We start from the raw sequence: 25,952 nt of genomic DNA on the forward strand, positions 1-25,952 counted from the left end.
TAGTTGCAATATCGGCCCGTAACAAAAACAGCCGAAACCGGCCCTAACAAATAGCTCGGCTGCACCCTCTACCCCCCGGTGGGTCACCCGAGCAATCTGCCAGGGCTGATTTTGGTTCCCAGTCCGGCCCTGCTGCCAGAAGATGTAAAACATAAAATATACATGTGCTACAGATATAGCGCGATTGTGCTCATTCATTTGTAGAGGTGCATCATAATAACGAGTAGTTTGCACCTGCATTTAGTCTTTGTCGTGTTAACATTTGGTCCTTAGAATATGAAATGTAATAACATGCAAAGGTGAGAGGATAGAAATATTTCATGCAATGTGAAGAAATTTACATGGCAGTTGTGATATAACTGACTAATGAAGTTCATCTATTGAAACGTAATGCATTGATTTAAACGTGCCCCATATTAATGTCTGTATATATGCATGTTTAGCTGAACCTTTAACATGCAGAACTCGTGTAGGTTGCTTACAATTATTCATGTATTTGATATGTTCACATAACGTGTTGATTTAGAAATGCCTAGTAAAATGGCCATTGATATGTGGTTTCATAATGCCTACGTGTTATTTCCTTATGTTGGCCGTTTTCTGTAGGCCTGAAATACATTTTTCCTGGCTTGTTCGTAATGTTCATGTGCACGTTGAATCTTTTTATTGCTCACGTTTCTGTTGCAGGTGGAGAAATTCATCTTTGTTAGCTAGAATAACGCTTTTGTTTTAGGAGTTAGGCTCAGGTAGGAGAAGATACATTTTAACAAGTGGTGCTGATAATGTGAGACAGTGTTCTTTCTCACTAGAGAAGGCCTAGGACTCAAGGTCATCGAGCCAGGTGCTGGCAGTATCGAAACTAAATAGAAAACCGCCTTCGAGGAGGTGCCCAGTGGGAAGAGGGGATTGGATGATGTGAAATTGGCACGTTTTATGATTTTGGTGTTGGGATCAAGGACAGTGCCCCGGAGGTTGAGTTAGGAGAGGAGAGGAGATCAATGGAGAGAGAAGGAGCATCTTAGAACAAGCTCTGCAGCTCTATGCTACTGGAACCATTCAATGTAAGTGCACTTCTTAGGAAGTCTTCACGTGCTGACACCTTTTCCTAACTTGCCTGGGGAATGCTAAGTAGGGATGTCACGTTAGTAGTAGTTTAGGGACAGACTAATGCTTTTTACCCACAAGCCCCAAATGAAGTCAAATCCTGACGCGGGGGCACTCATTACTAGTGTTCTGAATTTTGGAATTTGTAGTTCTTTTCACGATTCAAAGACTTAACATTGCACGCAGGTTCGGCTTTGTAATCGTTTCGATTTATTTCTACAACCTTGTTTTGCGGTGCCTTTATGTCCAGTTATTTTTGGCTTTGTAATAAACCCACTAACCTAGAACCTGGAGTCTGTGATTCTTCAGTCTTGATTTTTTTTAACTTGTGAGTCCAACCTAATGAGTTATTTCTCCCGTCTACACTTCCAAGCAGGTACAAACGGTCCATTGACCGAGGGTTCCAGAGTAGATTGACAAAAGGGAAGCCGGCCCCTTCACTACTTTTTAAATGATAAAACACGACAAGCGTGGTAAACCTATTGATAGAACTAGAATTCCTGATCCAAACTCTGTGTTCCCATGTTACTGGATTTTGGGTAAAAAAACATTTTGGATGAGGTGGCCTCACCCACGTAATGTGGCATGCTTCATCATTGGCCACCTCATCCTTCCCAGGTAAGATGGTACTACTAGGGCGGACTTGACCCCAATTAATGGGGGAGTTCTTAAGATATATTCTTTTCCTAGATAATACCAGGATCCAGTTTATATTAAAAATACATAAAGGTATACCACAGGTCTATCCTTTATTATGTGGTACCTCAGCTATAATTAAAATGTGAATTAACAAATTACTGGATGTTTAGGGGTACCACGGGCCCCTCATCTTTTCAAAGTGCTGACATATTCCTCGCCATTCCAAGAGAATGATAACTTGTCAGGAGCATTCCTTAGGGCAAAAAGGATCCCTTACTCTAATTCTATGAGTGAGTGAGTGACAGTATGTATCACTTTGTGGCCCTGTACTGGCATTTTATCATTATTTTGCCAAGCATTTCAATTTTAATGTTATTGAAGCTAGACAGTTGTTAGTACATTTGGTAATGCGAAGTCATTATGCAGAGTAACTAAATTCCCATTTTGCATAAGAGAGAGGGAGCAAGACCACTAGCATCATACCAAAGTATGATGCTAGTGGCGTAATAAGCATCATACTAGTTAAAAACAAGTTTTTATTTTGAAAATTGGGAGAATGGAAGTGATTGTAACTTTACAAAATGAACAAAGGTATATAAATACATATCTACTGTCCCTCCAACATTACCAATGTGTTTATCCAACCACTGATTTGTTCTTTTAGTTCCCTTTCTGGGTTTTAGGGGGAGAGAATGCTATAAATTTGAATTCTCAAAAATTGACCACTATCCTTCCATTAAATGTTCAGTTGCTGATTTCTAAATCTTTAAGCGACTCCCTAGTTGTCATTAAAGTGGGAAGAAGAACACCAAAGTAAAAGTTGTTTGATCCTTTCTGCGTCGTAAGCCACAGCTTAAGTTAAGGTTGTGATTAGTCTGGCTGATACTTCTGCCCCAATTACATAGTCCAATTGTCACTTGCCTTGATTATAGAAAATATGCCTTCCTCCACAGTAAAGTGCACAATTACAGACAAGACTGGATTTGCCTCTAAGTAGAGGAAATAATTGTAATGTTCTCATCCTAAAGTTAGTAATAACTTGAAAAGGGAGCACTGAATATCTTTCTTGGAACTATAGGAAGAAGAGTCACCTATAACACACATCAAAGACAGTGAATCCTTTTTTCTGACTTTCAATATCAGTCTCTAGTTTTTAGGTCTCGCCTAGACAGCACTTGTGCTGTTTCTGTGGGACATGCTGTGTTCAGGTATGGGCTTGAAGCTCCCCACACGAGGATACAATTATAGTATTATAATACTGAACTCCAAACTATTAATAACAAGCATTGGCATGGCCAATAGGTCTTGACTTTGGGACCTTAAAAGTGTTTTAGCTATGTAGCATATTATACTCAGTGCAGTACCGCCAGGGATTGAAGAGCTATACAATTAATACACACTTGCTCATGCAGTCTGATTCAGGAATACATGCTCGCCTCATGAAACCTTTATTCCAAGGCTTTTTAATGCATAGTCAGAAAGACAAGTGCCTCAATGCAAGTCAACAGCATTATAACATTCTGTGTGCCACTGCATCACTAAAGTATTGAACAGCCTATGAAACCAGCCCGATGGGTATAGGAGCACTGGACATAACAACAACATGCTCCCATTTGTCAGGTAGAGGTGAAATAATGAACAGTGTATGTGCTTTGAAATTAGAGCTCTGAGAGGAGGAGGGCTACAGGAAGAGGCAGCCGGGAGAGTATGCAGCGACATGGGAGGAGGAGAGAGGAATGAATGCTGCTCCCATCTGTCAGCTGGAGGGGAAATAATGAATAAACAGAGGTAGCATCAGCATCACTAAACATCCGCCCACCATAAAAATCAAAACTTTACCTTACCTTGAGCAATGTAACTGGGTCTTTGGTGGAGCACTTCCGTACCTTTGGGCAAGTCGAGTTTGTGCTATATAAAAATGCTCCCAAAAATTCTTCTGACATTATGTAATGTAACTAGTGCTTATGTAAAGAGCTCCAACACCTTTGGGTCGCTCAAGTTCACATTATATAAATGAGCGTTAGGGAAAATGAGTCTGGGGTTGCCCAAGTCTTGCCCTCAACTGTGCTGCAAGTTTGGGCTGCTGAAGGTCAGGTGACAGATGGTCGCTAAAGCAACAAGCAGCAAAGTGGGAGGTGTTTGGGGGAAGTAATCACACTTTGAATTCAGAGAAAATTAAAGAGGCACCCTTGAAAACAGTGTCTGAAATTTCATCTCAGTATTTGACCGGCACAGGGAAATTAACTGAGGGGCATTGAAGCTGTACCACTAAAAGCGGGCAAACAGTGACACAAGCAGGAATCAAAGAAAACAATAGTCCTCCAAATGAACACAGAAGTGTAATGTTTACAGTAATTAGGCAGTGTTGTGTGGGAGGCAACCAAACACAAAAAGGAGGGGCAAAAAGGTAGGAATAACCACTGGCATAAAAAGGCTATGAGCTGTAGGGCCACAGAGTGAATATAGCATGCCTCAAAGAGACAGCGCAGGCCCTGCTAAGGTTTGCCCTAAAACAGATGGTATGACACATCAACACAGTTTTTGGCCTTTTTTCCCCATGGTTCACCTCAAGATTTTACAAATTCTTTACAACATACCATTGATATACTTCAGTCCAATTAACATTACATTTTTGTATTTATATAAGTCAAATACCACGCAAATCCAAACAACATAAATACATTTGCATTTGAACTTTAACAAAAAGATGAAAGAATAATAAATTCCCATGTGCTTAATATTACAAAATGTAAAGCTATGGAGCCCAAAAATTAAAAATTCTATTTAAATGAGCTAATAACCAATAAACATCCAAATTTACAAGCATCTTTTGAATGGTGAAGCTGGATTTTCCCAGTTAGGCTTCTCAGCCTTAGGACCGTCTTCCAGGCAACTTTTTGTCTCTCCTTTATTTTACTGAACTTATTTTTGTTGGCCTTAAAACTCTGTGCACTTTACTACAGCTAACCACTGCTAAATTGCTTGTGATCACTCCCGTAAAACATGGTTAAATTGGCTTATACCCAATTGGCATACTCATTTACCCATAAGTCCTTTGTAGAGTGTGTTATATCATATACCCAGAGCCTGTAAATTAAATGCTCTAGGGCCCCTAGCACTTACTGTGCCTTCCACTTAAGTAGCACTTGAAAACATGTCCCAGGCCTGCCAATGCAACCTGAAAGCAGTATTAAATGGCCATGTCGACTTGGCATTTAACCACCCTTTGCAAGCCTTAAACTCCTCTTTTATTAAACATAAGTCACAACTAAGGTAGGACCTAGGTAGCCCATAGGGCAGGGTGCTATGTAATTGAAAGGTTGAACATGTACTTTTAAGTTTGACATGTCCTGGTATTGAAAACTCCTACAAAAAAAATCAATACTGGTAGGCCTATCCTCTAGTAAGATAACATTGGATATTCTTTATTACATTTAATATGCTGTAATTTTCAAATGGTCAGACTTTTCAATATATTTTTTAAAAAGGCCAATTTTAGAAAGTAGCAAAAAGAACAGTTGATGGACAAAATGCAGAAATGTCAAACATTCACCCCAGTACAGAGATCTGGGCCTAAATCCATCGTTCTTTTGCTCCCCACGCCATTTCAGTTTAAACCCAGTCATATGCAAATCAGTTCAGCCGGAACTCCCAGGCTTGGACCTTCCTGGACCGGAAACAAGCATGCTGGGACCGGTTTCAGTAATTGTGGCTGTTACTTGACCAGGGCTCACATCCTAGTCAACCAACAACCACATTTCTCACAGTCACATTAAATAAACCAATAAATAAATAACAAAACACTCGTCTACACATATAATACTTAAAAGTATATTTGGTGCTGATCAATTGAATTTCAAGGGCCCCCAAACTTTATGACATTATGACACTCAAAGTGTCCTAGATAAGAAACTGTACTGTACCTTACATTTGCTCCTATTCGCAATACGAATAGCTGTATGGAGGAAATGAATAACATGGATGGGCAAACACCTATAATCTCCACAAAACGATTAAAATAGGACACTAATCAAACTAGAAAGACTCCTCCTTCCCCATTAGCAACTTGACTAATTGAAGATAGAGTCACACTGAACCAGATAAAAGATACTGGATTTTTGGTGTGATTATTAATAATAAAAGCAAAGAAGAGAAAACCAATACAGATACACTTAAAGGTGGTGCGTATGTTCTGAACAGAGACCTATGGTAATTACTGAAGACTTTGAAACTTTTACTGAATATAAAGTTAAAATAGTGATCATTTCACTTAAATAAGTCTACTGATATCACAGTGATGCACAGGATGTGAGTATTAACCACATTACGTACCTCTGCTTGCGCTTTCGTTTCTTGAAGCAGAGCTATGATGTCAGTTTTTGACTTCACAGATGTCAAGACAGTTTGCAACTTATGTTGATCTAGTGTTGAGATCATCAACTGATCCAAGCTAAAAACAAAAGTACAACAAATGTCAATTACAGAATATCTGTGACTCAAATAAATAAGGTATGTGTGCAAAGCATCTCTTTTTAGAAGACTCATCGCAATTGGCCAGACCAATAGACAATACAGGATCATATAATAATGATCATTACATAACTGGCTGGCTCAAGTTCTGTTTTGATATCTGGTAGTTATACAGCATGGTCTAGGTGGATGATGAGAACATATTTGTCAGTTAACGTATATGCGATACACCTCACCAAACAGAATTTACCACTGAGAGGACTTTTTCCACTGTTCAGTTAAATGGCAACGTTAAATATTGATTCATGTTTACACAGAAATGATATAGCTCAGCTTAAGTAAATGTAGATGTATTAAATTCTGAGATGTATAATCCCAAAGCTGATTGACAAAGGCCTCAGGCATACAACAGGAAAAGTAACAAAAGATGTCCTAGCATTTAACATTTACTTAACCTTCTGACTACAGATTGTCTGGATTATAGAAATTCCTTAGTTGGAGAGTTAGTATAGTCCCTTAAAGTAACAAATATATTTTTTTCCATTTCCATGGCAAAACTACTATTTCATCACATCTCATGATCAAGAAACAAGTCTCAAATGTTTCTAATTTCCAAACCTCGAGTACAATCAGGAGATCAGAGAAATATAGTATCTTTTATTCTACATTGCCTGATACGAAAACTGCTGGATTGTCTGTACTTTGTCACATTTACTACTTCCCTCATGCGTTTGGTTGTCCAGGCATGAGTTTCTGAAGGGTAAGGAGTATATGAAGGCTGTACCTTTGAGTAAATATGCTATATTAATGAAATATAAAGTAAATATCAAATGTTTGTGAATGTTTGCAAGGTATATCTCTGTGAGAGTCCTGTCATTTACTGCAGAAATTCCACTTACCCCGAGTTAATTTCATAGTGGTATCATATCTCTCCACAAATAAAATTCACAAAATCCTAATTCTGTAAACGGAGGTCTGGGAATTTTGCAGATTTGATTTTTACTATCTGCTGCAGGTGACATCTTCATGCAGAACAAGGTTTGTGAAGTTGACCCTCAATTTTCATTAGGAAACATAATACACTGTACTATTATTGAACAGTATTATTTATCTTCATAACCACTGCAGCACTTTAAGACATGGGGAGCATTAGACCTAGTTTGTTTAGTTAGTAACAGAGGGGGAATTTTCAATGGGAAAGTGTGACAGTCTTACTATCTATGTACCATGCTGGACCACAGATAAACCCAACACTTTCAAAGACCAGGTTCAGTTCCTTTATGTAAACTTCTGATGAGGACTTAAACTATTCCCATTTTCATTATTCATTTTATACTATTATTTTTCTCTGTCCTTGGTCAGTTAAATAATGCTTTCACTTGATAAAAAACATGTCAATGTCTTTTGGCAAAGATATGTGAATAAACGTTTACCTCACTGAAAAGGGAGGGCCACTATATGTGTAAGCATAGATGCCACTTAAGGAATGATTTCAACATTCTCATACTGTGAGTTCGAAGATGATTGCGGACCCCAAAGAAGAGAAGCACTCTTGAGATATCCTTTGACAGAGTATCTGTTATTGCACAGAAAGCATTTTAAGTATCATGTACACATAATGTAGATTTAGCAAAGTATATAGAGAATCTAAATGTAGGAAGACTGTATTTTGTGTTATAAAGGAATCCATTTTAGATACATGTAAGGAATCAAATGCGATGTACAGAAAAAGGTATGTTAAATAAAATACTGAATACGTTTTGAGTTATGAATGGAATAAATGCATACAGCATGGGAGTAGTGTAGTTGTATAAGCTGTTGTCAAAAGTGGATCAGTTCAAAATGCGTACTTTTAATGCTAGGCGGTATAACATAATAATTATACTATACGATACTGAAATGCCATCATTAACCATAATTATACAACATTCTGTCATCTTTGCTGTAATTTGCAATAATGGGTGCAATATTAATTTGAAGATATAGTTTCAGCTCTGCATCTACAGATATAGGATTCAGATTTGTGTTTATATTAAAAGGTTCTTCCTTTTGGTGACATTAATTAAGAAAGATTAATAAGTCATGTTATTAATCCTTCTCAGGTGCTACCTTTTTCATACAGGATGTACATTTATTTGTACTTTTGTGATTAATGTAAAATTGAAAGAAATTTGCTGATTTCTATACCAAGGACATCAGTATGCCTTTTGGGTTCTGTTAATTGATTTCTTTATACTTTGAATAGGCTGAGTCAGATTTGTTCAATAACCAATAAGAACAAATAAAGAATATATAAAGGTCATGATTTATCATTTGCTCTATTTAAAGTCTAACATTATTGTTTAAACAAGTATATAAAATGCACATGACCAGGGAATAGGTTCATAGATCTTGCACCTATTTTTAGCCAGGTGTGATGTCCATAAATATGCCAAATGACAATGGGACAACTGCCATAACCGTTATATCACCAGATGAATATGTACCAAAGGGAAAGACTAACAGGAAATATTCACTAAAATAATCTCCAGTCCCCTCCACCAGTGTTCAAACCTGCATACTTGCAGTCTGCAATATGATGTCACTCATCCTTCCCCTCCAGTTACATTTGTTCTTAACTGTTCATTATTGCCCTTTGGGGTTCCTCTGGTATTCTTATTTACCCAAGGAAATTGTCCATCGCCTCCCCCTCCTCATAAAATTCTAACCCCAATTTACTCACAGATAATCTAATGCCATACTCAAGCGACAAAACATTAATTCCCTACCCATTATTTACATAGTATATTTGCTTTTTGCTCACTGCATACATTGAACAAAAGCTTGCATTAAATGCAAAGAAATGTGAATTAGAATAGGATAGATGACAAATGTTGTCTCTTAACACTAGTAAAAACGAGCTGATGATGCCTGGATCAAGAAACGTTTCTGAACAAGCATTGAAAATGCAACGGGTCTCGCCTTTGGTTAAGTTAAAGCCTTTTGCTTTGTTAATGGTATTGTATAGCAAAGCGAATGGCTTTAACTTAATAAAAGGTGAGACCTATTGCATTTTTAATGCTTGTTAAGAACCTGCTGCAGTGCATGGCAAATAAAACTCTGCAACTACCTGTTTGAACTCATAGGAAAGTTACAGCAACTGCATTTAAATAACCCTTTCAGTCTACCATTATATATCTTGCTGGACAGTATTATCTGTTTAGGTATTAGCTAACTTTCATTTATTTCAAGAAAAGGTATGCAATTACTGTAGTTTCTCCCTTTTTCTGCGGTAAAGGGATATATGATAATGCACTCTGGTTTGGTCATTTTGAAATGTGAATGACTAGCAGGATGGAAATGCACATGTGCCTGCCTGAACGCTGGCTGCTAAGGAATGTAACAAAGTAGTGTGTTGTCCTAAAGGAGCTAGTTGGCCAATAAAATAAACATCCATAAACCCCACAATCATTTTCCATTGTCCAAAAGTATTTTACCTTCAGCCATTTCCAGCTAAAAAGCTAACACTTCTCTGGAACAGGAAGAGGCATGACTGCTTATTTAAAATTCATATCTAATGCAGGAACCCAGGAAAAGATCGCTAATCTCTTGCTGATATACGATTTCTATCTAGCCGTTGGCGTAGAATGAAGATCACTGCTTGAGGCTCATAAACCTATCTGCTGGTAGGCAAACTTTATGTGCAATCCCTGTCACAGCGTCTACTTACCCGGCACACTAGGGACGCAGCTCCGCTCACTCGCTTCACTGGAAGTTGCTTTCACCCACGGCTCCTAGCTTCTCTCACTCGCATTCCAACCCCTCTCCAAACAGTTACCCTACAACATTGCCTGTCACAGCGTCCACTTACCCGGCACACTACGGGCGCAGCTCAGCTCACTCGCTTCACTGGAAGTTGCTTTCACCCACGGCTACTGGCTTCTCTCACTCGCATTCCAGCCCCTCCCCACCCAAACAGTTACCCTACGACATTGCCTGTCGCAGCGTCCACTAACCCGGCAGACTACGGGCGCAGCCCCGCTCACTTGCTTCACTGGAAGTTGCTTTCACCCAAGGCTCCTAGCTTCTCTCACTCGCATTCCAGCCCCTCCCCCACCCAAACAGTTACCCTACAACATTGCCTGTCACAGCGTCCACTTACCAGGCACACTACGGGTGCAGCTCCGCTCACTCGCTTCACTGGAAGTTGCTTTCACCCATGGCTCCTGGCTTCTCTCACTCGCATTCCAACCCCTCTCCAAACAGTTACCCTACAACATTGCCTGTCACAGCCTCCACTAACCCGGGACACTACGGGCGCAGCTCAGCTCACTCGCTTCACTGGAAGTTGCTTTCACCCACGGCTCCTGGCTTCTCTCACTTGCATTCCAGCCCCTCCCCCACCCAGTTACCCTACAACATTGCCTGTCACAGCGTCCACTTACCCAGGACACTATGGGCGCAGCTCCGCTCACTCACTTCATTGGAAGTTGCTTTCACCCGCGGCTCCTGGCTTCTCTCACAGGGCACAGAGGCGGAGGGACGTCTGTGTCAGGCGGCTCATAGCAGCTGAGATAGCGCGAGAGGAGCAGCAGGCGGGGCTCGGCTGGCGGATGGCTGCCTGTCTGTCGCTTCCACCGGGTGTTTCTTACCTGCTTCTCTGGGTGGGCGTATTCCAGAACGATCCTTCTGTTTTCCACTCTTCAAAGAATTTCGAAATCCAAGTTTTAAAAGCAGTTTCGGGAAACTTTTTGGAAACGCTTTTGGGGACTTGAAAACCGTGTATCTTACTCTGAAAGGCGATCTAATTCTCTCAGCTGTTGGCAGCAGCAGCAAGGCCAATGTTTTGGTACCGCTGTCTATTGTGGGAGCCGTGACCTTTCCTTTTAAGGAGAAACATACACCAAGTTCTTGACGCATTTTTTGGCGGCGAGCACTAAACTCACTGATTTAACATCTCAGCTTTGTCTAGCTACCAGCGCCTTCAGAAGGAGGAGAAGGAACCAGAGAGGTCCTCTGGCCAACCGATCAAAGTACACGTGCAACGGGAGCGCCTTCTGAGAGAAAACAGACTTGTGAGGGCCTAGTCGTCAAGCGACGAACCCTTTAGCAATCCGTAGTTCTTGAAGGTCACCGCTGATGTAGCTCCAGAGGAACAAAGGGGCCGCACAAAGAGGCCGAGGCTGCGGCTCTTTTCCCACAGCATCCTACGGGAGCAGTGGCAAGCTCTTTCACACCCAGGCCTCAGAGCTGGGAGGCCCGGCTTTACGTGTGAAAGCCTTCAAAGTCCATCAATCGCTTCTCGAGGGCGGGAGCGGAAGGTCCCGTCCCACTCAGCTGTCACCTGGCAAACAACCCTTAACATCCCAACGGTGACACTGCAGATGGTACTTGCTAACGAAAAATACTTGGTAGGCACATTCAAGGTGACAGCAAGATTTAAGACATGTTGGTCCATCCGCACTGAGCCTGCCACACATTCCTTTCACATTAACAGGGTAACGTGAAAAAAAGCGCTCGCCAGGACTTTTCTGTTTTTCTGCCGTCCCAATTGGACGGGCTTGGCCGGACTTCCTGCTGGCGTAAAAGGTTTATTATCTTCAAACCTTTTACGCCAGCAGGAAGTCAGGGCAGCCAGTCCAAGTGGGACTGACTCAAAAGAGAAAAGAGTACATCAGAGGACGCTCTTTTCCAATGGCTGGCCACCGTTTAGCATGAACGGTAACGCCAGCCAATGGAAAAGAGGGGCGGGGCTTAAAGCCCGCTAGTGAATCTCCCCTGATATCACTAAATCTCGCCAGCGAGACTGCGCATGTGCGCAGTCTTACGCTAGGATTCGACCTAATAACTGGCACCAGAACATAAATTCCTCTTGATTGGCAGCGGTCAAATCTCAAAGTCACAAAAAAAAATATATGGTTATTAACCTTTGCCTAAAAGTTTCATGCTCAGCAAGTATGTAATGGGAAAAATCGTAGCAATTCCTATCTAAAAGTATGACATCAAATGTAACCTCTACTACATGAAAGTGAGAAAGTGACACTTGCCAAAGCAATACATGGAGCACACTGGGATTACTCCAATTCCATGTTTAATGGCACATTTAATAACACAGATGTACAGATTAGAAAATAATGTGGTAAGGGGTTGAGTTCTTTAAGGTATGCAAAGGTGTGAGCCTAAAGAAATGAAACTGGCCAACAGGCTTTGTTCAATCATAGAAAATACACTAACATTAGAACTGCACCAAATGAACTTTATTCACAGGCAATTCATTGGGATCATGCTATTGAGAACTTCTGCCTAATTATCAATTAAGTTCCAAAAAAGATGTTATATCAAACTGTATAAAGACTGTTAGTAAGCCCTGCAAGCTGAATGGCAGGGTGTGCTTTGACTGAAGCAACACCGATCTGAAGTGACTCAAAGATGTTTTATCTTCTTCCAGGGAGTATCACGTGGAACCCTGCCCATAACACAAATCTGACTGAGACACCAATAAAGACGCCGGTATGATGAAATAAAAAACGCTTTCCAAGCCTTATTAGTGTAAATACATTAATTTTCATACAATCGGTCAAATTTTGTTTCTATAGAGATGAAATAACCCAGGATCATGATCCTGATGAACACCTCTTTAAAAGCATAGCTCTTATATATAGATTGAAATGAGTAGTTTCATGATTCAGATGTGCATGAGAATACTATGTTGAGTAGGGCTTTGAAAATGCCTAAACTTGAAGTTAACAATAAGAGCCATAGCTCGCTCGGTGGAAAGAAGAAATGTTTTACAAAGGGATGAAATGAAGCATAAACTACAGTTGTAGACTGGAATCCTATTGATTCAACCTTGTGCATATTTAGAAACTCTTGACTGCCTGATTGATTATACTCTTATATTTTTACTAATATTTTTGGCACATTGTGAATAGCTAATAGAAGATTTAAAAAAAACTGTTCAAATACATCAAAACTTTTGATGACATCACTGTTTTTAGACTAAATGTTGTCAGATTTTGTATATCTTAATTTTAAAAAATGCCAGATGAATTAAACAGAGTCCAGCTCCACTAGAATAAAGTCCATGTGGTGCACTTTTAATGAGTGAAGGTTTTAGATCTATGGTTGACTGAAAGTCTTTTTTTACATTTTAGGTAACAAAATAGAAATTAATGGTAATATCATTCACCAAAATTCAAAAATAGGAACAGATCACCCAGACACTTTTAAGGCCACACAGTCTGACAGTCTTGCAGATATTTCAGTTCAAAATACATACAGTGATACATAACATAATGTCATCATGTTGGATTTCCCAACCGTAATGGACAAAAGCCTTTATGTAAGCTGAGATAAATGCCAAGAGAACATTTAGCAGTCCTTAGGTTCAAAGAGGACTATGAAAAGAGTAAGAACCCTGAAAATTGGGAAACATGTATTTCTATTCCCCAAAACCCTGGGAGCGCCTGATAAGCAAATATACTTTTATAACACTAATGGTTTTAATGCTATAATAGGAAAAAATAAATAAATAAGGTAATAGAAAAGTATGTATCCCATTAGTTAAATACTGTAGTAATCCACTGATTCATAGTTGAAAGTCCCCTTTTTATATCCTTTTTAACAAAAAGTCCTTGAAACCATGATCCCACTAAACCCATCGAAGCTCCCAATCCACTAAACTCCAATATATATTTGTCCCAAACAGATGGTTTCAGGAAAGAGGAAGAAGAAGAAATCCTATGGATGCATGAACAGATGACAGAGGGCAACCGGTACCAAAGGTTCTGCAAGATAGGGTGACTGCAATTCATGTATTTACTGTACTTTTTCAGTTCCTAAATATGTAAATGTTTTCAAATTTAAAAGATGCAATATTCTCATACCATAATATACATCAGCTAGATTTTCAATTCTCATTTTACGAAACACAAATCGACAATTTTGTTTAAAAAAAATGCAATCAATTAAAAAAGAAGATCAAATACCTTATTGACCAACTTTTTCCAGACGATTTTCTCTCAAGGCAGTGGTCTTGTGGCAGGTCATCATCCGACGCTGAACCTGGTGTGCCACACCCATTAGCCAATAGGTTACTCACTTTTCCACTCTGTCTGCCACCTTTAGCATTGCCTGTCAGACTGGACCCATTCATGTGACAATAGCTCTGAGCAGGAAGTTCATCAGATGTTTTAGTACCACCTTCTAATTCTGTTTTGAAATGGCTTTCTGTCGCCTCGCTGGAGAAGTCCTCATTGCACAGTTTGTCAAGGTCAGGCATACTGAGTGCTCTTAGCTCCCTCAATTTAGAACGTGATAATGAGGAATGTCTGCTCGGTCCTCCTGAAGACCGGTTTCTTCTAACAGGGGGAGTTTGGAGTGATATGACCTGATCTTGGTCAGGTACACATTTCTCAACTGTAGTGGTATTTGAGTTACAGTCCATTGAATCTCCTTCAAAATGAGTTAAGGCACCACTTGATGGAGATTTCTTTAGTTGTGGAGATAAGGGCACTTCATTCTGGCCGTCACTACATGAACTCAAACTCCGTCTTAAAGACCGAGAGACATCTCCAATGTTTGTTGTGCCCAAGGATATGTAACCTGAAGATCTCCTACAAAGAGGGGGTTTGGAACTGAGAACGGTGGAGTGGATATCAATAGCTTTAATAAGAGGTTTCTCAAAAGTTGCAAGATTCTCAAAAGATTTAATTCGTTGTTTTACAGAAAAAGATGGGTTGGGATCATGAGGCCAGTAAAGTTCATAATAGTAGTTTCTTTTAGCGTGCCTTGTTTTTGCTTTGCTAGGACTTCTTCTTACATTTACTGATGTTGATTCTTTATGATCTAGTTTTGGGATTGCCTGAGAAGATTCAATGTGTTGCTGCTGATCTTGAACAGTGTCAGATTGTCTTATATCTACCTTACCCTTCTGCAATATGACTGATTGGGAATTAAAATCACAATTATATTTTTGAGCTTCTATACTGTCTGGTATAGAGTGAACCAGGTTTGAGGGAATGTGCACACTTCTATCCTCTTTTAAATTAGGTAACAAGTGTGTTGGCATTGAGTGCGTTCTTGTCACTGGTCTTGATGTATTATATGTATTAACAGATGAGTCTACTATGACAAGTTCCATTGAATCTTCTTTTTGCTCAGGGGTCTCTGTTTTAGACCGGTCATTAGTTTGCTTTGTTTCAGAGAAAGGAACATTAGACAAAGGTGCCAAAGACGACGATAGCTTCACCTCTATAAAGGTACGCCGAATATCTTGACTTGCAGAATGTTCTTCACAAATGCCTGGAAAATTTAATGACAAAGAACAGTTTTGGGAAACAGGTATTTCTGGGGCAACTGGTTTGTCTGTGTGGTCAACGTTTGACTGTGAATTGCAAACATAAGACCTACTCTCTTTATGGATTTCATTTGTTTTGTTGATGGACTCAAGTTCTGGTATGTAATTATGCAGCAGGGTTGTCTTTTGGAGTTGTGTAATGCTGCTTTTGCTGTCCTCTACATTCTGTTTGAGGGCATTTTTTGGAATGTTAAACTGAGGGCTAGAAATGTTGCTTTCCTTTAAATGCCTGGCTGTTTCACCATTCACAACGAGGTGCCCAGATTGATTCTCATTTCTATCAGCAGACTTATAAGAAGGTTCTACTTTAGGCAAAGCCTGCAGGGGTTGGTTGTCTCGTTCAGATCTAACATTATTAGATGCATTTGAATTATTTCTGTCAATCTCTTTGCTCTTTGCTAAACTATGAGTCAGTGAGACCCTCTTGGTCAAAAGTTTGGGAGATGGCTGTAAGGAAGCAACTGTCTTTTTGCAGTCACTCCTGTCGTTTCTTTCAGCACTGGAGACTTCAATATTAGCTTTACATTTGCTTTTGATGGTTAGTCCCTTTAACTTTGGACCTGTTCGTAATTTGTGTGTGCTGTCTATAAGTGATTCAATGGTACTTCTAGAAGAAACTCCCTTGTTTGACAACTTTTGCTGCAGAGGCAACGTCTGTGGCACTGTACTCTCTTTGCTTTTATTGGGGCTGGAACTGTGGACTTTGCACTGATCTGTGGATACTTGAATTTTGTTTTGTCCAATTTGAGTAGTCCTATTCAAACTATCAGCTTTAGTTAGGAGTGGAGACTTAGGCGTGCTTATAGGAATTTGTAACGAGGGAACATTTGTATTATCTGCTTCACTTTTAGAACTCATGCAGTCCTTTTCTTTTGCTGATGCATTTTCTCTTTGGTTTTCTTCTAAGTGGTCTGCAGAGAAGGCATGTATAGATTGGCTGCTAAAATGCCCGATATTTTTAGAAGACTCGCAAACGCCCATTGAATTAGCATTTTCTGAAATGTTAGCTCCCTCCTTCACATTTAAGTCCCTATTGTTATCTAAGTTGCTTGATGGAAAAGAGATTTTGTCAGTGATTTGTTGGTTTCTGTGGTCATAATTACTGGAAAGATGAGAAGCAGAAACTTGTGAATTTTGCAAAGATATTGTTCCAGCCACATCCGTACAACATTCCAAGGTTGTTGATGGAATAGAGGATTTTTCAAGTGCGTCCGTAAATTCACATTTATTCGTTTCTGAAGGGCAAACGTAGTTTTCAATGGCAATATCACGTGGCTTACTAGGAAACGACAGAGCCTCAAGAAGTGAGTGTTCAGATGACTGGGCCAGCGTCACTGGTGGGTGAAAAAGACTACTATTCAAGGAGCAAATCTCAATCTGCTCTTCTTCCGAGTCAGTAGCATGATGTGTCTCTGAGAAATGTGAACTGGTCTCAATTGAGGACAATGGAAAATCACTTGTGGAATCAGTGGGAGCTTCAATTAACGATTCCGTATCTGAGAAGGAATCTTCTGCAGCTCCGTACATAGTTTTTGAAAATGCATCACTGCAATTGTCTAAATAATTTGATGAGGGGGAATCAGTTTCTGTCAAATTGCCAAAATTCCTTGAATAGTTACTGAGATTGTTTTTATTTACAGTGAAAACTCTGGTAGTATTAAGGGAATCCAAGACAGAAAATCCAAACATTTCTTCCATTTTGGCAGGAGAAGCATTTGCACATTCCCTTGGGTGTTCAAGTTGCTCATGTGCTACTGCTGTATTAACCTCGGAGCAGCAGGAATCAATTTCCTGAATCACCACACAAGCATTGTCTTTAGTAACCTTCTCTCCACATTGTGTGTCCATAGTCTGAAAACACGGACTATTCTCAGAATAAATTAGCTCACTATCAAACTCATCAATATTTGTAACTGGACTCCCGCGACAATCCTTCAAAGGACTTTGAGGTGCATCTTTTGGCTCCACTGCTGATAACAAGAATGATTCAGACAACAATGTTCTGTCAGAAAGGCATTTAGATGTGTCATTTTGAAAATGTTCCTCAAATCTTTCAGGACTGGTTTCTACTGCTGGATCGTCTTTGCTTAAGTCACCCCCTGAAGACATGATGATATTGGATAATTGATTCACAGCTGTAAAACAAAAGTAAAAATACAGTAAATATAATTTTTCCAAAATATCAATCGTACCAATGTAGGTCTTTATATATGTATATTCCTAGCACAAATTATTGGCATTATAGTATTTTCTTGCGCTAAATAAATGTTTGGTGTGTACTGTACACTTCTGACTGATCATCTTAATTAGGTCTGAACAGTTTTATCCCTGGGAATGTGGATTCAATGATGGGTCAAACAATCATCAAACAGATGTAACCTAACATATCTTAATCCACAATCAGTGTAAGGAAATCAGAAGGGGCTCCCCAGAAGGTAAGATGAGATTACCCCATTACCTTGCCGTACTCTGAAGATGTCAAACAGACTATCCTCCCCCCCATGTCTAGATATACTTCCTTGGTCACCCAATTTCTGCAATATAATACAATCATTTTTTTAAACTATACCTGTAAAGACAATTTATCAATGTAATGAAAATCTAGTTTTCTGGATTACTGTCTAATTACAAAACCCTTCCATTTATACCAGTTCTATAATATGACCTAATCACAAACCACATTGATTTCGGCACCTGCTTATCCAGTTAGTAGAATACATCTGTATGATGAGAATATTTAATTAAATAAGTTATCGTTCTGGGCATTTACTTCTGCAGGCAGTCATTTTTTTTTTTATTTTTTTTTAGAAAGAAGTGGCAGAATAGGTTTGAGTCTGGTGATCTGGAACAAAAATATTTGACCAATGAGTTCACATGTGGCACAATAGAGACCTCCACATCAAAAAGAAAGTCCAGATTATTTTCTACGTTGGTTGGGGACAATGAAAACCATAAATTATGGGGCCATCAATGGACATAAGAGAAGACATATTCTTGACTCAAAAAATGATACTTTCGGACTTGGATTACTTCAATTTGAGGTAATTTGAGTTTGCCAAATTCTGGATGTCATGCAGCAGGCGTTCCAGATTTACACAAGATTATATGCATTGGGAGAATTGAACATAGATCTGGGTGTCATCTGCATAACACTAAAGTGCTACTTATTCATCTTTAGCTGAGTCAATTAGAAGGTTAAAGTAGATGATAAAAAGAGTAGTAGATACAACTGCCACCTGTGAGATGTCCAAGGCTGCAGAAGTGGGATCTGACAGAGGTTCACAGCTTTACCTACTGTTTAGGGCCAGAAAAGGATTGAAACCAAATGATAGTTCATCTGATGCCCCCAGAAAGATAAATAATCGCTCAATGAGAACAGCATGTGCAAGGATGATGAAGGCGGTGGGGATACTTAATACAACAATAAGGGATGTCACCCTCCCCATGAATATACCACAACATGTAATCTCAGAGGCCCGGAAGAACTTTTTCAGCGTCTTGCAAAAGTCTAAAAATTGCCACAATTGTTGGTCAATCACATTTTCAAGGTTCTTAGCCAAACTGGCAGAGAAGCAATTGGTAGGAAGTTAGCTGGCTCAGGGAGGCAGGTTGGGTTATATGATGTCGACAAGTCACACAGGCTTATTTAACATTTTCAAGACTAAAGGACTCACAGATGGATAATTTGATGAAATGTGTTACTGGTGCAAAGTAATTCAAGGATTTAGTTAGTAGCCAGGCGCCTTCAGAGTCTCTTAAAAAGTCTATAGTTTCCAGAGGAATAGGGAGGTAGTCTCCTTTGGATTAATCAGCAGATGCTGGAATGATTGGGTCCCAGTAAAGTCAGAGTACGTCTGTTTTTAAAATTTTCCATGTGTAAAGACAATTGAGTTTGATACAAAAACCTTCAGATTAAGTCTTCTTGGTAACATCCTGAGGGTTAGCTGCGACAGAAACTACATGTTTAAACAGGGTGGCAGAGTGATTAGATGCTTTATTAATTTTTCATTCTAGAAGTCTTTTTAGGGGATCATATATCTTTTTAAATCACTTCATGAGTAATTGATCATTCTTTTTTGCAAACAAGTTTCTTGAGTTTCTCCATTGACGTCCAGTACAGGGCTGATTCTGATTAGAAAACTATCTTCAGCAAAGCAAAGTTTAAGCAGGTTGGGAAACAGAAGCTTTTTCCCAAAAGTTACTTGACAATGCACCTTCTGGCCTTCTTAGATACTGTGCCTTCAGGGATATTTGTAATGTCAATCAAAATTAATGATGCAATCACATTTCTTATGTAAATCATTAGTACTATGAGCTGATTATATCACTTGCCAAATCTATAGTCTCTTACAGATAGGTCATGAATTAGAGTTAAGATTGGTACAAATTATATTTTTGCTATTCTAAGATTAACTCATATTGAGAATTGAGCAGAAATTGCAACCACACCTCTGTTTGTTCAGGCAGTTACCATCAGATTTTACTTGGTGATAACGCTCAAGCAACTTTATGCACAGGGCAAAAAAAGTCACACAAAATGATTGCAATTACTTTTGGTAGGATTTATTTCAATTTTTTTCATGCTCAAGTAGTAATCAAGTGCAAAAACACACCCATTCCCGGCACAAATCATATGGTCTTGCTCACAGTAATTATGAGTGGTTGTACATGTCCCACTTATAATGAATGGTCTGCCTTATTCAAACGTAGATGTGCAACTGGAAACAATGAGAGACTGAAAGATGGGGTGACTACAGGCTGGCTGCCTGCACTGGACAGCAAATTTCCATTACTTGGGGGTTTATGGAAGGCTGATCCCCTTAGGTGGACAGAGCAGCAGGGGCATTCATTGATTATCCTCCCAGGGCAGACAGAAAAGATTAGTAATCAGCCGGGGGTCGGACTACATCGAGGACGACATCCGAATATATCAGACAAGAACCCACTAACCTGTAGCATTCAAGTCGGGAACCAAGAGCAGCGAAACAGACTAGTAGACCACGCGGTCAAGTATAGAAGAGGTTTAGACGGACTCAAGATAGGAAACCCTCCTATATTCTTCATCCAAGACAGAAATCGCGAGCAGTCACACAGCCAAGCAGACTACGCGGGCCAATATAGAAGAGGTCTCTTATGATTCCTTAGATCCCCTACAAGAGTAATGCAGACTCCAGAAAGAAAATAAGGCAACAGGTGTGGTGGATCGAACAGGAAGTTAAAAGCCACATTAACTGTTACAAAGAACAAAGCAGATTTCCTGAGGAAGGCAACGGCCGAAACGCGTTGAAGGAATTAATTTCTGCGTTTTCATTCAGTTCTCATAACGATTAAGTGGTTATTTTTAAATCAATCAATTATTTTTATGATAATTTCTTAAGATATTTGTATAGGAAAACGGTTTTGGGAAACAAACAAAGTATATGTATATGTGCAATAAGTAAAAATAATAAGAGGAAAAAAAACGTCAAAAATAAACAAAATCAGATATCACTCAAAATAAAATAAAAAAAACGGTATGAAAAATAATTATATGAGTGCAGAATGATTTGTTGATATAATCACATGTCTAAATCACTTTCAGTTTTAGAATACACGAAACCCGGTGTGCACTTCTTTTTCCAAAGAATAAATTTACCTTGCCAGGGTTCATCCTATTAGGCAGGGGCCCCAATTTTTCCAAATAAAATAATCAGCCGGGGGCTACACCAGGGCATGTGTTGTTGAGCAAAAAATAAATAAATGGTATAGATAAGAACGTTTGCAGCACGTCTGCATGTGACAGCAATATGACATAAGATCTCTAGTTGAAGCTGGTTTACTATTATATGGTCTGTATTCCGCATCTCCTATAAGGCAGATAATGATTCCTGACATGTACAAGTTAACAAGAAACTGCATTAGAAAAGGGAGAGTCTGTGGCTTCTATATGTTTAAGATACACAGAACACAAATAACCCATCATCTTTTCTATACACCCCTTTGTGAGCATGGCTTTGCATCCCTACTCTGACAACACCAATGTGCTTATAAGCTACATAAAGATGCACAAGTCAAAAGCAGAGCATTTTCCAGAAAACAAACTTCGGTACCTTAATATCATCCAATCTACAACGCAGAGAACCATTGTTGCAAAACCCTATCTCATGGTGTGGTAGAAGAAAAACAAGCATTGGCATAGCCAATAGGTCTCACCTTTGGGACCTTATAAGTGTTTAGCCATGCAACAATTGATGTTGTTGCACCAAGGATATTGTGCTGCATAACTAAATACTTATAAGGTCCCAAAAGCTAGACCTATTGGATATGCAAAGCAAGTAGCAGTGAAGAATATGTGTAAGTATGTGGCATTCGTGTCTAGAATATAGCACTTTATATAGCACACTAGATATTGTTGGCTTTGTGAATGGAGAGTAAGTGATATGCAAGTGTTAAAAAGGCCTTGGAAGCTAATGGGGCATCAGCGGTTGGCATCGATAGTTCTACTAAGCAATGCCTCCTTGAGCACGGACCAGTTTGAGGGTTAGTCACTGAGTTCTTGTAACCATTCACTCCACTGCCTCTCAGGAATACCGGACATGCCAGAAAAGCTAGAGGTTTAGATTGCTGGTTTGCATTTACTGCTTTTAATTCGAGTGGCTTCATATTTCTATTGTGAAATTACATCTAGCACATGAAATAAAGCTTCAATAAATGATTACTGCTTTATGTTTTCAATCACAACCTCCATCCCACCTCAAATAGGATTACATTGGCGACAGACACCTGCCATTGTGTGAATATAAACACATTTGTAGTAGACGCGATAAAACTGTGGTCTCATTCACGTCAAAAATCCCCTTTTGTCTCCTAAGATTTACAAAGACCACACACAATATTATCACCATGGGAGATCGCCTTACCATCGATGTTGTCTATATTGTATAGTTAGAAGAGCGTAACCAGTGTTGTCTACTGCCATGTACGCATCATGACAGCTAGACTTTAGCCATATGCCACAAGACTTCAGAGACAGGGGGCACAGGGGGTTGAGGAACTGCTGTTGGAACAGCCATTCTGAGCCTAAACCCAAGCCTGCGTCAGGACTCTGAGAGCGCAGGCGCATTGGTTGTGACATATGATCCCCTGTGCAGACAAAAAGTAGCTGTTAAGGAGCCAGACAGGTAGATTTCAAAAGCAGGAAAGAATATTAACTGGGTTTTGAGGAGGCGCCCAGCCTAATGTCTGTACAATGAAAAGCTGAAGTTGCGTGTAACAAAACTCTGGTGGCAACTAAACACACGAGAGGGGCGCAGACAAGAAATTTACACAAATTTGTTTTTTATTACGATAGCGCTAAAGAGTTTTCTCACTCTATAAAGATGGGCAATGCAGAGCTTGGAACTAGGTCGAGGAAGCATTGGAGGAGATATGGATGGAGCTCTTCAGGTTCTCTTCAAAGCAGACGACAAAACTCCAGGCAGTTGAAAATAATGCTCGTGGATGGTTGAGTCCGCAGCAAGTTGTGATCCAGGGGCCAATGGGCACACAGCGGTACAGGGATAGATTAAATCACTTAGTAATGGGGAAGAAGCCTGTTGAATTGGAAGAGGTTAACCAATGTCTTATAGACATTTGCCAATGCACTGTTTTGTTTGCTTTCTATGGCTGCTCGAAAACACGTTTGTCAGCTGTGTTTCAGACCAGTATGACCTGCCAGCTAGTAAGTAGCATGCTTTTCATGATCCTGGCTAATAGGCAGAGCATCGCATACTTACTAACGTTAACATAGGAGTTACTGAAAAAAGTGGCCCCCACCTTACAATGGGGTGGTTTCATTTACAAAGAAAGGAGGCTGCGCAGGTAAGAGCAAAATGTTTTGGTACATGCCATTTTAAAATAAACATGAACCGGATATAGGTGTTCGCACAAAGAAGAAACCCATTAATATGACCTACCCTGATAGCTGAGGCAAGTAGAGAAATGATTTTAGATGTAGGTTGCAGACATACTTGCAGGTTAAAGTGGGTTTCTGCGAGTGTATGTCTGACTGGTGCGCGCGAGCAGCCCACCTCTCTTTCCTTATTTCATTTAGTTGCTTCCCTGTGAAATGGATCCAACAATGAGAGAAGCTGATGAGGAGGGAGTGGGAGAAGGAAGGGGGTAGGGGAGGGGAGGGGATTCACTCGCGGTAAGGCTTAATGAGTCTTGACAGAAACCAAATGGCGGCTGCGCGCATGCACGCGCACGTGCACGCAAGCTTGAGGCCAGCAAGGTAGCACTTTGAAAACCCCCGTACTAAAAGTCGAGTAAGCAGATGCACTGCTTTAGGCTCGACCTAAAAAACTATAATTGGGGGCTGTGTACTCTTAACAGCCATGAGGCCCGTTGTCACTTCTTCTCCTACAGTACTGAAAGCTACAGCCCTGACAGGGAGAATTTTCCACCTTCCTGGCAGTAAAAATAACTTAAGCCCGGCTACTGTCCAAAATGAAAATCATTAACAGCTTCTCATCTGCCATCATTTCAATAGTGATAAACAAAGAGGATCTACTGTAGTATTTTCAGCCATAAAGGAAGATTTCTAAATCCAGGGCTCTGCAACTAAAGTCTCAAACAAGGTATGTATGCATGATTACATACGGTATACATATTTCTATAGCACAAACCTTGCCAAAAGGCAGCAGAGCACTGTAAACAAGCAAAGTCAAGGAGTAAGAGGAAATGAAGCTATGGTGAGGATTGTTGATGCATTGTGGTGTAGTTATCCCTTAAAGAGGAGAGTCCTCAACTCTTTCCTAAATTGGAGAAGCACTGAAGAGGTCCTGATGGATATGCAGACACTGTTCCACAACCTGCGTGTATAGAAGGAAAAGGCCTGCCGTTTTGTTTTTTTCTTACACTCTTAGTTTGCATTCTGATGATGTCCTGGTTGTGGGTGTGCCGAGAGCCACCAGAGATGGTGGGCTTGCCTGCAAGATAAGCAGGGCTGCTGGTCGCGATAGCTTTGTAAATGACGCAGCTGGTTCTGAAGATGAATTGGACAGGACAGGGGAACCAATGGAGTTTCAGCAGCATGTAGGATGCCCCTAAAGGGAAGCCATGCCGTAGGGCATTATTACCATTCAGATGTGAGAGTACAAGTGCTTGAACAGCAGTTCTGAAGTCACTTTCTATAAGAAAAGTCAGAGCTGGCACCAGGACTTTTTTTTTTTTTTTGGCAGTGTTCATTGAGGGTGATGTTGGTGCCCATGGTGAATCCAAGTGGCTCTGCATTCGGTACAAGTTGGGGTTTGAAATAGCTCCTTATTTTCTTTTAGTTCTTACATTAGTAGTAGTGCTAGAACCTAGGCTTGTTCTTTAATGTCTGGAGCTCAATACCCTCTGCTTGTTTCAATGTTTAGGAGTCTGTGTCCTTAGAAATAGTTCAAAATATAGTTCAAAACACAAACTGTAGGTTATGAAGAAGATTTGGGATTTTACTCTTATTTTTCTAAAATAAGACTGACGGCAACCTGGCTAAACAAAGGCAGTCACATAGCCTTGGAAGCTATTTCTTTTTTATTGTTTGCCATTTTACCTGCCGAGAACTTGGCCCAGGTGCAGTAGATGCTTCACGTAAAAAACAGATTTTGTTACACATTTTCAGGTATAATTCCATTAAACTTTATAGCGCCACACTAAATGCCATATAAAAGAAATGCCTCCATTTATGCTAAAGTTGAATTATGAACTATAAAAGAGTGCTGCATTTGTGTGTGTAGCTACAGGCTAAAATATGCCAAATTACACAGATTTCTAAAAAGAAACATTTTAGGAATCAGTTTACTATCTGAACTTCATAAAATAGTTACTCTTTTAAAATATAAATATACTATGTAAAACAATATATTTTTACTGTTTCCCAAAGAGTAACTATTTTATGAAGTTCTGATAGTAAACTAATTTGTTTTTAATTGAGCTAGGATAATCGGTCAGTCAGAATTTGTGGACCACAGGGAATCATATAACACTACACACTGAATAATAATTTATTGTGACGCCCGTGGAAAAACAGTCACTGCAATAATCTGATTTATTTGGTTAGTGTATTTGACACAATTGATGTACAGGAGTTACATCAAAAACAGTACATATTGACAATCTCAAACCATTTTAAGAAAAATCAGCATATGGGAAAGAGGATGGATAGCGCATCAGTGGCATGTCAATCAAGGGACCAGGATGAACCTTTTCTAAGAGCCAATAAGTGGGAGAAGGAAGCAGATGTGGTGGTGGGAATGGAAACTACTTGCCACGAAGGAATGGTTTTTGAGCCACATTTGGAGGTGGGAAGTGAAGAGGTAAATGAATTGTTGATAGGCACCGTGCACCAGTGGTAGAATGGAAAATGTTATAAAGCCCACAAGATGACTTGGTGAGTACC

General features: G+C 39.7%; 1 protein-coding gene across 1 annotated transcript in view; it reads right to left on the bottom strand.

Moving 5' to 3' along the window:
- PDZD2 (PDZ domain containing 2) overlaps positions 1-25,952 on the bottom strand; it is a 1,063,478-nt gene that overhangs the window by 126,325 nt on the left and 911,201 nt on the right. Inside the window, exons 19-20 of the mRNA XM_078674899.1 lie at positions 14,181-17,685; positions 6,076-6,193 (exon numbers count right to left, since the gene is read on the bottom strand). Coding sequence (XP_078531025.1) covers positions 6,076-6,193; positions 14,181-17,685 — 3,623 coding nt within the window. The remainder of the gene's footprint in view (positions 1-6,075; positions 6,194-14,180; positions 17,686-25,952) is intronic.

The sequence above is a fragment of the Lissotriton helveticus genome, chromosome 2_1 (assembly GCF_964261635.1).
Source record: "Lissotriton helveticus chromosome 2_1, aLisHel1.1, whole genome shotgun sequence".
Classification (NCBI taxonomy): domain Eukaryota; kingdom Metazoa; phylum Chordata; class Amphibia; order Caudata; family Salamandridae; genus Lissotriton; species Lissotriton helveticus.